Source organism: Nyctereutes procyonoides, unplaced genomic scaffold (assembly GCF_905146905.1).
Source record: "Nyctereutes procyonoides isolate TBG_1078 unplaced genomic scaffold, NYPRO_anot_genome, whole genome shotgun sequence".
Classification (NCBI taxonomy): domain Eukaryota; kingdom Metazoa; phylum Chordata; class Mammalia; order Carnivora; family Canidae; genus Nyctereutes; species Nyctereutes procyonoides.
The window spans coordinates 19,826,744-19,839,059 of NW_026575051.1; the positions used below are offsets into that span (position 1 = coordinate 19,826,744).

Below are 12,316 nucleotides of genomic sequence, written 5' to 3' on the forward strand. Positions count from 1 at the left end.
TCCTATACTGAGACAGACTATTGTTATTTTTTATTTAAAAAGGCTGTAGAATAGTGCACCTAGGTGGCTCAAAAGCATCTGCCTTTGGCTCAGGTCGTGATCTCAGAGTTCTGGGATCGAAACCCACATCAGGTTCCCTGCTCAGTGAGGAGTCTCCTTCTCCCTCTCCTGCTCTCACTCCTGCTTCTGCCTGCTCATATTCTCTCCCTCTCAATCTCTCTCTCTCTTTCTGTCTCTGTCAATCCCAGGACCCCAGGATCACAACCTGAACCAAAGGCAGATGCTCAACCACTGAGCCATCTCAATTTGAGTTTGGGTGCCTCAAAAACTCACTCTATTAAAATGGAAATTGAACTTCAAGGTAATGAGGTAACCAAGGCCATGTGTAATTAATGGCAGAGCTGCAATGGACACAAAAGTGACTTTTGTCCAGTGTCCCAGGCATCCTAATTCTCAATCCTGCATTCCCCCATCTCAAGAGATATTCAAACCTGAGCCAGCTACATTTTCTTCTTTACCCATCACGAAAGGAAATTTCTCTGACCTCATTTGAGGATGGAACTTTGAACTAAAATGGTGTCATCCTTGAACCCACTCTAACACGTCAACGTAAGTGACCACAGAGGAGCAAAGTCCTATAAAAACGGAGAAGATAGCGCTACACTTTGTCCATTTCACAACAGGCACAAGCTCATCCATCTCCAGTGAATTGGGAGAAACTACAATGACTCTGGTGACAACTTCATCCATGGTGAGTCCTACACTAATATGCAATGCTTTTGTTGATTTGGACCAGATAATGTTTTTGGACTGCAGGCTTGACATTCTGGATTCCAACTATGGAGATCCAAGAATGCTGCATACACAGGATAGGAAACAAAAGCTTTGGTAGATACTTGTCATTTTATAGCATTTTCAAGAACTGATATACATCAGTTTGAAAGATGAGATTAAAACTGAAAGATAGCTAGATTAAGGCTAAACCACATGAGAAGTGTCACATGATGCTGTGAAGTGAGAAAGACTGTTTATTGAAAATCTGCTTTTCTGAGTACAAGGGACTTAATATAATTCTCCCACAGCATTTTTCTTTATTCCCTAATAAAATAGGACAGTATCCTTGAGAATTTAACTAATTGCAGCACTGATTTTCCTTTCCATTATTCTATTATTATACCACAGCCTTTTTAAAAAGGATTTATTTATTTATTTTAGAAGGGAGATGGAGGAGGGGCAAAAAGAGAGGGAGAGAATCTCCAGCAGAATCCCCAGTGAACATGGAGCCCAACATAGGGTTCAATCTCAGGACCCTGAGATCATGACCTGAGCCAAAATCCAGAGTCAGACACAGCCAAAATCAGACCTACTGAGCCACTCAGGTGCTCCTATTATACCATAGTCTTATATGCCAAACCTACTTATTCTAATAGATACACATGTAACTATGGTTTAGAGTAAAGTATCTTTATTTTTTGTATATTTTTATTGGAGTTTGATTTGCCAAAATATAGCATACAACCCAGTGCTCATCCTGCCAAGTGCCCCCCTCAGTGCCTGTCACCCCGTCACCCTATCCCCCCGCCCACCTCCCCTTCCTCTACCCCTTGTTCATTTCCCAGAGTTAGGAGTCTCTCATGTTCTGTCTCCTCTGATATTTCCCACTCATTTTCTCTCCTTTCCCCTTTATTCCCTTTCCCTATTTTTTATATTCCCCCAAATGAATGAGACCATATAATGTTTGTCCTTCTCCAATTGACTTACTTCACTCAACATAATACCCTCCAGTTCCATCCATGTAGAAGCAAGTGGCGGGTATTTGTCATTTCTAATGGCTGAGTAATATTCCATTGTATACATAAACCACATCTTCTTTACCCATTCATCTTTCGATGGACACCGAGGCTCCTTCCACAGTTTGGCTATTGTGGACATTGCTGCTGTAAACATTGGGGTGCAGGTTTCTCATCGGTCTTTCACTGCATCTGTATATTTGGGGTAAATCCCCAGCAGTGCAGTTGCTGGGTCGTAGGGCAGGTCTATTTTTAACTATGGAGGAACCTCCACACAGTTTTCCAGAGTGGCTGCACCAGTTCACATTCCAACAGTGCAAGACGGTTCCCCTTTCTCCACATCCTCTCCAACATTTGTTGTTTCCTGTCTTGTTAATTTTCTCCATTCTCACTGGTGTGAGGTGGTATTTCATAGCGGTTTTGATTTGTATTTCCCTGATGGCAAGTGATTCTGAGCATTTTCTCATGTGCTTGTTGGCCGTGTCTATGTTTTCCTCTGTGAAATATCTGTTCATGTATTTTGCCCATTTCATGATTGGATTGTTTTGTTTCTTTGCTGTTGAGTTTAATAAGTTCTTTATAGATCTTGGATACTAGCCCTTTATCTGATAGGTCATTTGCAAATATCTTCTCCCATTCTGTAGGTTGTCTTTTAGTTTTGTTGACTGTTTCTTTTGCTGTGCAGAAGCTTTTGATCTTGATGAAGTCCCAATAATTCATTTTTGCTTTTGCTTCCCTTGCCTTCATAGATGTATCTTGCAAGAAGTTACTGTGGCCAAGTTCAAAAAGGATGCTGCCTGTGTTCTCTTCTAGGATTTTGATGGATTCTTGTCTCACATGTAGATCTTTCATCCATTCTTCTGCAGGTGGTTGTCCAATTTTCCCAGCACCATTTATTAAAAAGACTGTCCTCTTGCCAGTGGATAGTCTGTCCTGCTTTGTCAAATATTAGTTGACCAGAGTTGAGGGTCCACTTCTGGATTCTCTATTCTGTTCCATTGATCTATGTGTCTGTTTTTGTGCCAGTACCACACTGTCTTGATGAACACAGCTTTGTAGTACAACTTGAAATCTGGCATTGTGATGCCCCCAGATATGGTTTTCTTTTTCAATATCCCCCTGGCTATTTGGGGTCTTTTCTGATTCCACACAAATCTTAAAATGATTTGTACCAACTCTCTGAAGAAAGTTCATGGTATCTTCATAGGGACTGCATTGAACATGTAAATTGTCCTGAGTAACACTGACATTTTCACAATATTAATTCTTCCATTCCATGAGCATAGAATGTTTTTCCATCTCTTTGTGTCTCCATCAATTTCTTTCAGAAGTGCTCTGTAGTGTTTAGGGTATAGATCCTTTATCTCTTTGGGTAGGTTTATTCCTAGGTATCTTATGCTTTGGGGTGCAATTGTAAATGATATTGACTCCTTAATTTCTCTTTCTTCAGTTTCATTGTTAGTGTATGGAAATGCCACTGATTTCTGGGCTTTGATTTTGTATCCTGCCACACTGCCGAATTGCTTATGAGTTCTTGCAATCTTGAGGTGGAGGCTTTTGGGTTTTCTATGTACAGTATCATGTCATCTGCAAAGAGGGAGAGTTTCACTTCTTCTCTGCCAATTTGAATGCCTTTTATTACTTTCTGTTGTCTGACTGCTGAGGCTAGGACTTCTAGCACTATGTTAAATAGCAGTGGTGAGAGTGGACATCCCTGTCATGTTCCTGATCTTAGGGGAAAGGCTCCCAGTGCTTCCCCATTGAGAAGGGTATTTGCTGTGGGCTTTTCGTAGATGGCTTTTAAGATGCTGAGGAATGTTCCCTCTATCCCTACACTCTGAAGAGTTTTGATCAGGAATGGATGCTGTATTTTGTCAAATGCTTTCTCTGCATCTATTGAGAGGTTCTTGTTTTTTCTCTTGTTGATATGATCTATCATGTTGATTGCTTTACAAGTGTTGAACCAGCCTTGCATCCTTGGGAGATCCCACTTGGTCATGGTGAATACTCTTCTTAATGTACTGTTGGATCCTATTGGCTAGTATCTTGTTGAGAATTTTTGCATCTGTGTTCATTGGAGATAGTGGTCTATAATTCTCCTTTTTGGTGGGGTCTTTGTCTGGTTTTGGAATTAAGGTGATGCTGGCCTCATAGAACGAGTTTGGAAGTATCCCATCCCTTTCTATATTTTGGAACAGTTTTAGTAGAATAGGTATTGTTTTCTTCTTTAAACATTTGATAGAATTCCCCTGGGAAGCCATCTGGCCCTGGACTTTGTGTTTTGGGAGGTTTTGGATGACTGCTTCAATTTTCTCCCTGGTTATTGGCCTGTTCAGGTTTTCTATTTCTTCCTGTTCCAGTTTTGGTAGTTTGTGGTTTTCTAGAAATGTGTCCATTTCATCTAGATTGCCTAATTTATTGGCATATAGCTGCTCATAATATGTTTTTTAAATCGTTTGCATTTCCTTGGCATCGGTTGTGATCTCTCCTTGTTCATTCGTGATTTTATTAATTTGAGTCTTTTCTCTTTTGTTTTTAATAAGGCTAGCTAATGGTTTATCTATCTTATGAATTCTTTCAAAGAACCAACTCCTGGTTTTGTTGATATGTTCTACAATTCTAGTCTCTATTTCATTGAGTTCTGCTCGAATCTTTATTATCTCACTTCTTCTGCTGGGTGTAGGTTTTATTTGCTGTTCTTTTTCCAATTCCTTTAGGTGCAAGGTTAGTTTGTGTATTTGAGATTTTTCCAATTTTTTGAGGGATGCTTGTATTGCCATGTATTTCCCTCTTATGACTGCTTTTGCTGTATCCCAAAGATTTTGAATGGTTGTATCTTTATTCTCATTAGTTTCCATGAATCTTTTTAATTCTTCTCTAATTTCCTGGTTGACCCTTTCATCTTTTAGTAGGATGCTCTTTAACCTCCATGTGTTTGAGTTCCTTCCAAATTTCTTCTTGATTGAGTTCAAGTTTCAAAGAATTATGGTCTGAAAATATGCAGGGGATAATCCCAATCTTTTGGTCAGGTCAGTTGAGACCTGATTTGTGACCCAGTGTGTGGTCTATTCTGGAGAACGTTCCATGTGCATTTGAGAAGAATGTGTATTCAGTTGCTTTTGGATGTTAAGTTCTGTAAATATCTGTGAAATCAATCTGGTCTGGTGTATCATTTAAAGCTCTTGTTTCTTTGGAGATATTATGCTTAGAATATCTGTCATTTGCAGAAATAACCGTGTTGAAGTCTCCAAGTATTAGTGTATTATTATCTAAGTATGTCTTTCCTTTGGTTATTAATTGATATACTTGGCAGATCCCACATTAAGGGTATAAATATTCATGATTGTTAGGTCCTCTTGTTGGATAGATCCCTTAAGTATGATATAGAGTCCCTCTTCATATCTTACTACAGTCTTTGGGAGAAACTTTAATTTATCTGATATAGGGATTACTACCCTTGCTTTCTTTTGAGGACCATTTGCATGGGAAATGGTTCTCCAACCTTTCATTTTCAGGCTGTAGGTGTCCTGAGGTCTAAAACGAGTCTCTTGTAGACAGCAAATAAATGGGCCTTGCTTTTTTTTATCCATTCTGAAACCCTGCATCTTTTGATGGGATCATTAAGCCCATTCACGTTCAGAGTTACTATTGAAAGATGTGAATTTAGTGTCATCATAATACCTATTCAGCCCCTGTTTTTGTGGAGTATTTTTTTGGGTGTCCTCTTTCTTTTACAGAGTTCCCCCTTAATATTTCTTGAAGAGCTGGTTTGGTGGTCACATATTCTTTCAGTTTCTGCCTACCTTGGAAGCCCTTTTTTTTTTTTTTAAAGATTTTACTTATTTATTCATGAGAAACAGAGAGAGAGACACAGGCAGAGACACAGGCAGAGGGAGAAGTAGGCCCCATGCAGGAAGCCCGATGTGGGACTCGATCTTGGGTCTCCAGGATCATGCCCTGTGCTAAAGGCGGCGCTAAACCACTGAGCAACCTGGGCTGCCCTCTTGGAAGCTCTTTATCTCTCCTTCTATTCTGAATGAGAGCCTTGCTAGAAAAAGTATTCTTGGATGCATGTTCTTCTCATTTAGTACTCTGAATATATCCTCCTATCCCTTTCTGGCCTGCCAGTTCTCTGTGGAGAGGTCTTCTGTTAATCTAATATTTCTCGCCGTATAAGCTAGGTATCTCTTGTCTCTTGCTGCTTTAAGAATTTTCTCTTTATCTTTGGAATTTGCAAGTTTCACTATTAAATCGTAAAGGGGGGGATCAGTTTGGGGTGGAATGTCTGCCCAGCATTTCTTGCATGAATACTGATGTGACATGACATGCATTTTCTTCAGGCCTTTCTTCTAAGGTGAGCATTTGGGTTCACATAGGACTTCAAGAATGCTAGGACAGAGATAAATGATATAGGAGGACATTTTCTCCCATAAAACCAAAGCCATTTTAATCTAATGGCCTGACAGAGATCCATGTACTGACAGGATGATGACTTGTCATTTTTACTAAGATTACTGCCAACCAATAAAAAAGGTATCTCTCTTCAATTGAAAGGAGAATGTTTAAGACTGGTAAACACTCCATGGTCTATAACATTATTATATATAATTGGTCATATAACCAGTTTTTCATCTTACTGATCTGAAAATTTATTACAGACTGTACGTTCTCTATGATTAACAATACAGTGATCTTCACAATTTGTTAACAAAAACCATACATTAATTCAATCTCCTACCTCTCCTTCTCATTCAGTTCCAGTCACTGTTGCTGCTGCTGAGCCTGGTGGCTATCATAAAGGCAGGAATAGCATTCCCACAAAATCCAGGATGCCGAAATACTGAGGACAAGAACTTTCCTCAGCATGTGAAGGTCAATCTAAATATCCTTAACCGGAATACGAACTCCAGAAGGCCCTCAGATTACTACAACCGATCTACCTCACCTTGGAATCTGCAGTACGTAATGGCACCAGATAAAAATCTCTGTGTTGTTCTATCTTTTGTGCATCAGATTGACAGTTAAGTCACCTTGAGGATTATTTTACTCAAAATCATCAATCAAATCTGGAATGGCCATTGTGCAAAGCAATGATTCTCAAACTTTATTCGATAGACTTCTTTGATAGAGCATAGGACCACCTCTCCCCCATAATACCTATCCATTAGATCTCAGTGTCACCAACACCAAAAACCCACTCAAATTAATGGTGGTCATTATTCTAATATTTATGATACCCCAAATCTATTCATTTATTTTTTAAAAATAGAAATTTATCATAGAGGATTAATGCTTGAATTCTCTTTACCAGACCTACCATTAAGATGATTTGTTGAAAGTAACTAGTAATTAACTGGGATTCTTGTGTCTTTTTTTTTTTGTCAGATTAGCAGTGGAATAACATAGTTTGAATCCCAGTGAAGAAAAATATCATGTTGAATATTTCCACCCCTTTTTGAGTTACATAGTCTTTATCTATATCACCAACAGACCTATTATATTTTCCATGACCTTAATAAATCCAATATTTAGACCCCATTAGGACTAAATACAAAATGGATTTTAGTGCTTTGATTTCATGCAAATAAGCCTCAGTTATGTGATGACTATAGATTCACCTGACTGTGGTTTCTTCTCCTCCCATTACTAAGAACAGTTCAAATAAGTCAGTTCAAAAGTCAAAACAAGTCATTCACTCAGCTGGAGAAGAGAGGGAAGAGAAGGTTATAGAGATTCCAATCCTTCGTGTCAGATCTGGGCTTTCTCCCATGAATGTGCTTTCAGATAAAATTCCCTGCTTCAAAGACAGTCTTCAATAAATCAGATTAATGGCTCTCATAATCTTAGATGATTCCCTTGGCCTTTCTCTATTAAACAGACCCTAAGAAATTGTCCTTTATATCAAACTGAAATTCCCTCTGCAGTCTATCTTATTTGGTTTGGTCTTCAAAGAAATTGGGAAAAATGGATCATTCTTTTCTGTAACATTTCATATGCTTACAACTCCAAGTTTTCCCCAAACTACTTTTTCAGACTAGCAATACTTCAAGAATTTGCAATGCCTATCATTTGTCACCCTGTGAATTTGCCTCCCTTCATTTATTCCTGTCTGATTTCCTTCCTGCTTTACCAGGTATTCACTTCCTCCCTTGCTTTTGTCTTCCTTACAGCCGCAATGAGGACCCTGAGAGATACCCCTCTGTGATCTGGGAGGCGAAGTGCCGCCACTTGGGCTGTGTCAATAATGAAGGGAACATAAACTACCACATGAACTCCGTCCCCATCCAGCAAGAGATCCTGGTTCTGCGAAGGGAGTCGCAGCACTGCCCCCACTCCTTCCGGCTAGAGAAGATGCTGGTGGCTGTGGGCTGCACCTGTGTCACCCCCATTGTTCGTCATGTGGCTTAAGAGCTTCTGATCTAATCCCAGCTCCCCAGAGCAGGCTTTCTGGGAAAGCAGACCCAGCCCCATTTCTGGCTAAACTCATTAGGGTTCTTAAACTAGTTCATCCAATTGAAGTTTCAGAGATAACACTTTTGTGCAGAGATAAAATCTGAATGAGCCTTCCCTCTCCCCAAAGATGAAAGTTTTCACTGAGTACCACTTTGCTTTTTATGTGCTTTTCTAAGGGCTTTAAGTTATTTATGTATTTAATAGACCCTGAGATAACTTTGGGGCCAAAGTTTCCATTTTAATGAATTACATGCCTTATTTTGTACTTTTTTAAGACCAGATTCCAGACTTGATAATTTTATTATTTAACAGGTAAAATCTATATTTATATGAACTATTTATGGATCTATTTATGTTCTTAGGTCTTTATAGAAAGGTGAAAGAGTGTGATTATCTGTTCTGCCTAGGGAAATCCTACAGAGAATTCAATGGCGGTTGAAAATTTCTGAGTTTGTATTACACATGGATAAAGGATGCTTTTTCCTCTTTGTGCTTTACAAGTGGATGACATGGCTATTAAAAAATGACTAAAGACTAAATCTAGTTTCATATTTATTAATTTTGTAAATTGTTGAGGTTTCACAAGAGAGATGGCAAGTCTAACTGCTCTGTTAAACCCTCATAATAAAAAAATTTTGTAATAAAGTTTGGAAAGAAAATTGGTTTCTCATTTTTTCTCATTAAAAGTACTTCAGAGAACTCAGCTTTTCCCTATTTGAAAGAGTTTGAAATTTTGCTGACAGAACAAAACTAGGCATGCCTTTGAGTAATAGCTTCCCACCCAACCCAAGTCCAAGTACTCAATTCTATAAGCCTTCCAGACAATAGAGGACTGAGGCTTTCATACTATTGGCCCATGCTATGGGCACAAGCATTCCAAAATGAATTAAGCAAGTAAAAATAAGGGCCCTGTGAAAACATCCCATCATTATTTAAGAACTTACAAAGACAAGACAAGACCATCCCAAAAATATGACCTGAAGTTTGACAGGAAGAAGGGCTGAGGGGAAAAAAACCATTGTTTTCAGACTAGAATGTCTATTCTCTCCCCAAACTTAGGCTTCTTTTGAAATTAATGCCAACAACTGGAGATCTAGAGAGGAATATTTTCCTCTTCCTCAGGCCACTACCCCTCCTGCTCCTGGCCTCTGATCCAATGCTCCCAGGATACAAAAAAAAAAAAAGAGCCAGTGAGGCAAAACAAACTTCAAGTATGAGAAATGTTTAGCTCAAGTAAAATAAAAACTGAATCATATTCAATCCCAGAGTAGTTTCAGGTTTCGAGTAATAATCCTGTTCCCCCACCATGGCCTGGCACACTATCTTGCCCTACTTCTAGAGGCCTCTGGAAATTCTCAGGCCAGTCCAACTTCTCCCTGTTTGGTAAAGTCTATCTTGTGAGATCCTTCATTCTCCCACATGCACCAGCCCCACTAGGAGGTCCGTGACTTCTCTCTGCTCTTTTCCAGTTTCCAAACCCAGGGATCCCTCCTTCTGGTGTCATTTGTGTGCCCACATTGATTTGGCCATCTCCTGTCCTGGTCCTCACGCAACAGGTCCACAAGCAGCTGGCCCTGGCAGTTCCTTACCACCTTCATACTTCCCAACCTTGTGTTTAAATCCTGCTGCTCATTACCCAGTTTTCCCTGAATGATCGCGGTGAAAATAAAAATTTGTTTCTGTTTTGGGATGGAAGCAGGAAATGGGCAAATGTATCCACAGTCCTGATCGACTCTTTCCCACTAGACTGTATGCCTGGGAGTTCTGTGGGTGGGAAGAAGGAGTTACCTCCTGCATCTCCCTCCAGTAGGTGCTGCTTTTATTGTTTCCCTCTTGCCCCATTAGCTCCAGCATCTACCCAGTCACCTAGAAATCTGTGAGGCATCCCTGAGGCTTCCCTCTTCCTCCTCCTCAGGCCTAATGCCCACACATCACGAAACCCTAACTTTCACTTTCTGAACATTCTCAAATTAACCCCCCCCCCCCCGAGACACCCAGGTGGCTCAGTGGTTGAGCATCTGCCTTTGGCTCAGGGTGTGATCCCAGTTCCCGTGATTGAGTCCCACATTAGGCTCCCCACAGGGAGCCTGCTTCTCCCTCTGCCTATGTCTCTGCCTCTCTTTGTGTGACTTTCAGGAATAAATAAATAAAATCTTTTTAAAAAAATTAATTCCCTCCCTGCCCAGGTTTAAGTCATCATCTTTTCTTATTTCTCTCCTTAGTTACTGCAACTGTTTCCCAGATGTCCTGGCAGCTATAGCTCCCATCCTCCCCAGTCCCTCCTCCAGCATCTGTCTATGGCACAAAAGCAGACACAACAATAGTCACCCTCTGTAACCTGGCCCTGCTCCTACACCTGCTTTATCTCCTGCTTCCTCTTTGATGTTTACCCTCTAGCCATAGTGAATTCCTTGTTGTGATCACCATGCTTTTCTTGAACTCAATGCCCATGTCATGTAATCCTCTCTACCTTGAAAGCCTTTACCACCTTCTCTCCCTCCTGTTCCTCCATTCATCCCCTTCTGTTACGATCTGAATGTGTATGTCTCCCCCAAAAGTCATATGTTGAAATCTAACCCCCAGCATGATGGGATTAAGAGGTGGAACCACTGTGGATGATTAGATCATGGGGCAGAGCCCACATGAACGGGAGTGGCATCCTTATAAGAGAGACCCCAGGAACTCCCTCTTTCCTTCTGCCAGGTGAGGGTACAAGAAGACTTCATCCTGGAAGAAGGCTTCATTCAGCCATGTTGACCCCTCAAACTCAGACTTCCAGCCTCCAGAACTATAAGAAATAAATTTCTGTCATTTATAAGCCACCTCATATGTTGTATTTTTTTACAGAAGTGCAAATGGCCTAAAACACCTGCCCTGACCCCTCTGCCCTATCCCACTGCTCCACACATGCTTGAAGACTCCATTAGGTATCATTTCCTCTAAAGAGCCATCACTCCAGAGCAGTGCCCTCTTTTCTGGGTCTAAGAGCATTGTGGGCATCCTTTATCACTCCTCATATGTACTATATTGGATTTATCTATTTCACCAGTTTGTGGTTCCTTGAGAGCTAGACCTTTTGCACCTGACCTGGCATGTAGTTGACAGTCAATGAAGTAAACTTTGAACCAATAGTCCATAGGCACCTCAAAGTCAACAGGGACTAAACTCACTAGCTTTACTCTCAAGATAGTTCTCCTACTGCCTTTTTTTAATCAACTCAAATGTCAGCAACTACTTACTCATCTGAGCAACAAATAATCCAATTTCTCTGTCACTCATTCCTCTCAGCCAATCTGTGACAAACCTCTCATCAGTTCTCTTATGTCTTTTCTCCCCTCTCTAACTCCAAAGTTACTGAAAGTTGCATTGTAATATGGTTCTAAATGATCTCTTGGCTTTGCTTCTTACAGTTCATAATTCAATGATTCTCAAACTTTTCTGTGACCTGGTCAGTGTAAATAATTAAGAACTGTTGCAGTGGTGCTTGGGTGGCTCAGTCCATTAAACATCTGCCTTCAGCTCAGGTCATGATCCCAGCATCCTGGGATCAAACCCCACATCAGGCTCCCTGCTCAATGGAGACCCTGCTTCTCTCTCTCCCTCTGCTTGCTGCTCCCCCTCCTCATTCTCTCTCTGTCAAATAAGTAAATAAAAATCTTTTTTAAAAAATGTTGTAATAGACAATGCCCAAATAAACTAAAGTCTATTTCTTGTTCTTGTTTCTATCCAGCTGAGATTCTCATGGAGCTTTGCTCCATTCAGACATTCAGGAACTCAGCTGACAGAGGTTCTGCTTTCTTGTAGCAGCACCACCTAGAACTGCACTGTCTCAGGGCTCCTGAGTGGCTAAATCAGTGAAGTGTCCAATTCTTGACTTCAGCTCAGGTCATGATCTCAGGGTTGTGAGACTGAGTCCCACAATAGGCTCAGTGCTGGGCCCAGAGCCAGCTTCAGATTCTCTCCCCTCTGACCCCCAACCCCTTCTCTACCCCCTTGGGAGTGCAAGCACACTCTCTTTCTCCCTTGAAAAAAAGAAAGAAGAAAGAAAAAAGATGAAAGAAAGAAAAGAAAGA

The 12,316-nt window shown here is 40.5% G+C and overlaps 1 protein-coding gene across 1 annotated transcript; it reads left to right on the forward strand.

Moving 5' to 3' along the window:
- Positions 1 to 724: 724 nt before the first annotated feature.
- Positions 725 to 8,198, forward strand: IL17A (interleukin 17A). The gene is made up of 3 exons (XM_055329756.1): positions 725 to 751; positions 6,546 to 6,748; positions 7,961 to 8,198. The coding sequence occupies exons 1-3, from the start codon at positions 725 to 727 to the stop codon at positions 8,196 to 8,198; spliced, it is 468 nt and encodes a 155-aa protein (XP_055185731.1).
- Positions 8,199 to 12,316: the final 4,118 nt, after the last annotated feature.

Excerpts from the sequence above, each read along its gene's own strand:
- IL17A (XM_055329756.1), top strand. The coding sequence starts at position 725 with ATGACTCTGGTGACAACTTCATCCATG. Across the intron at positions 752-6,545 it reads TGGTGACAACTTCATCCATG|TTCCAGTCACTGTTGCTGCT; the intron begins GTGAGTCCTACA and ends CTTCTCATTCAG. Across the intron at positions 6,749-7,960 it reads ACCTCACCTTGGAATCTGCA|CCGCAATGAGGACCCTGAGA; the intron begins GTACGTAATGGC and ends TCTTCCTTACAG.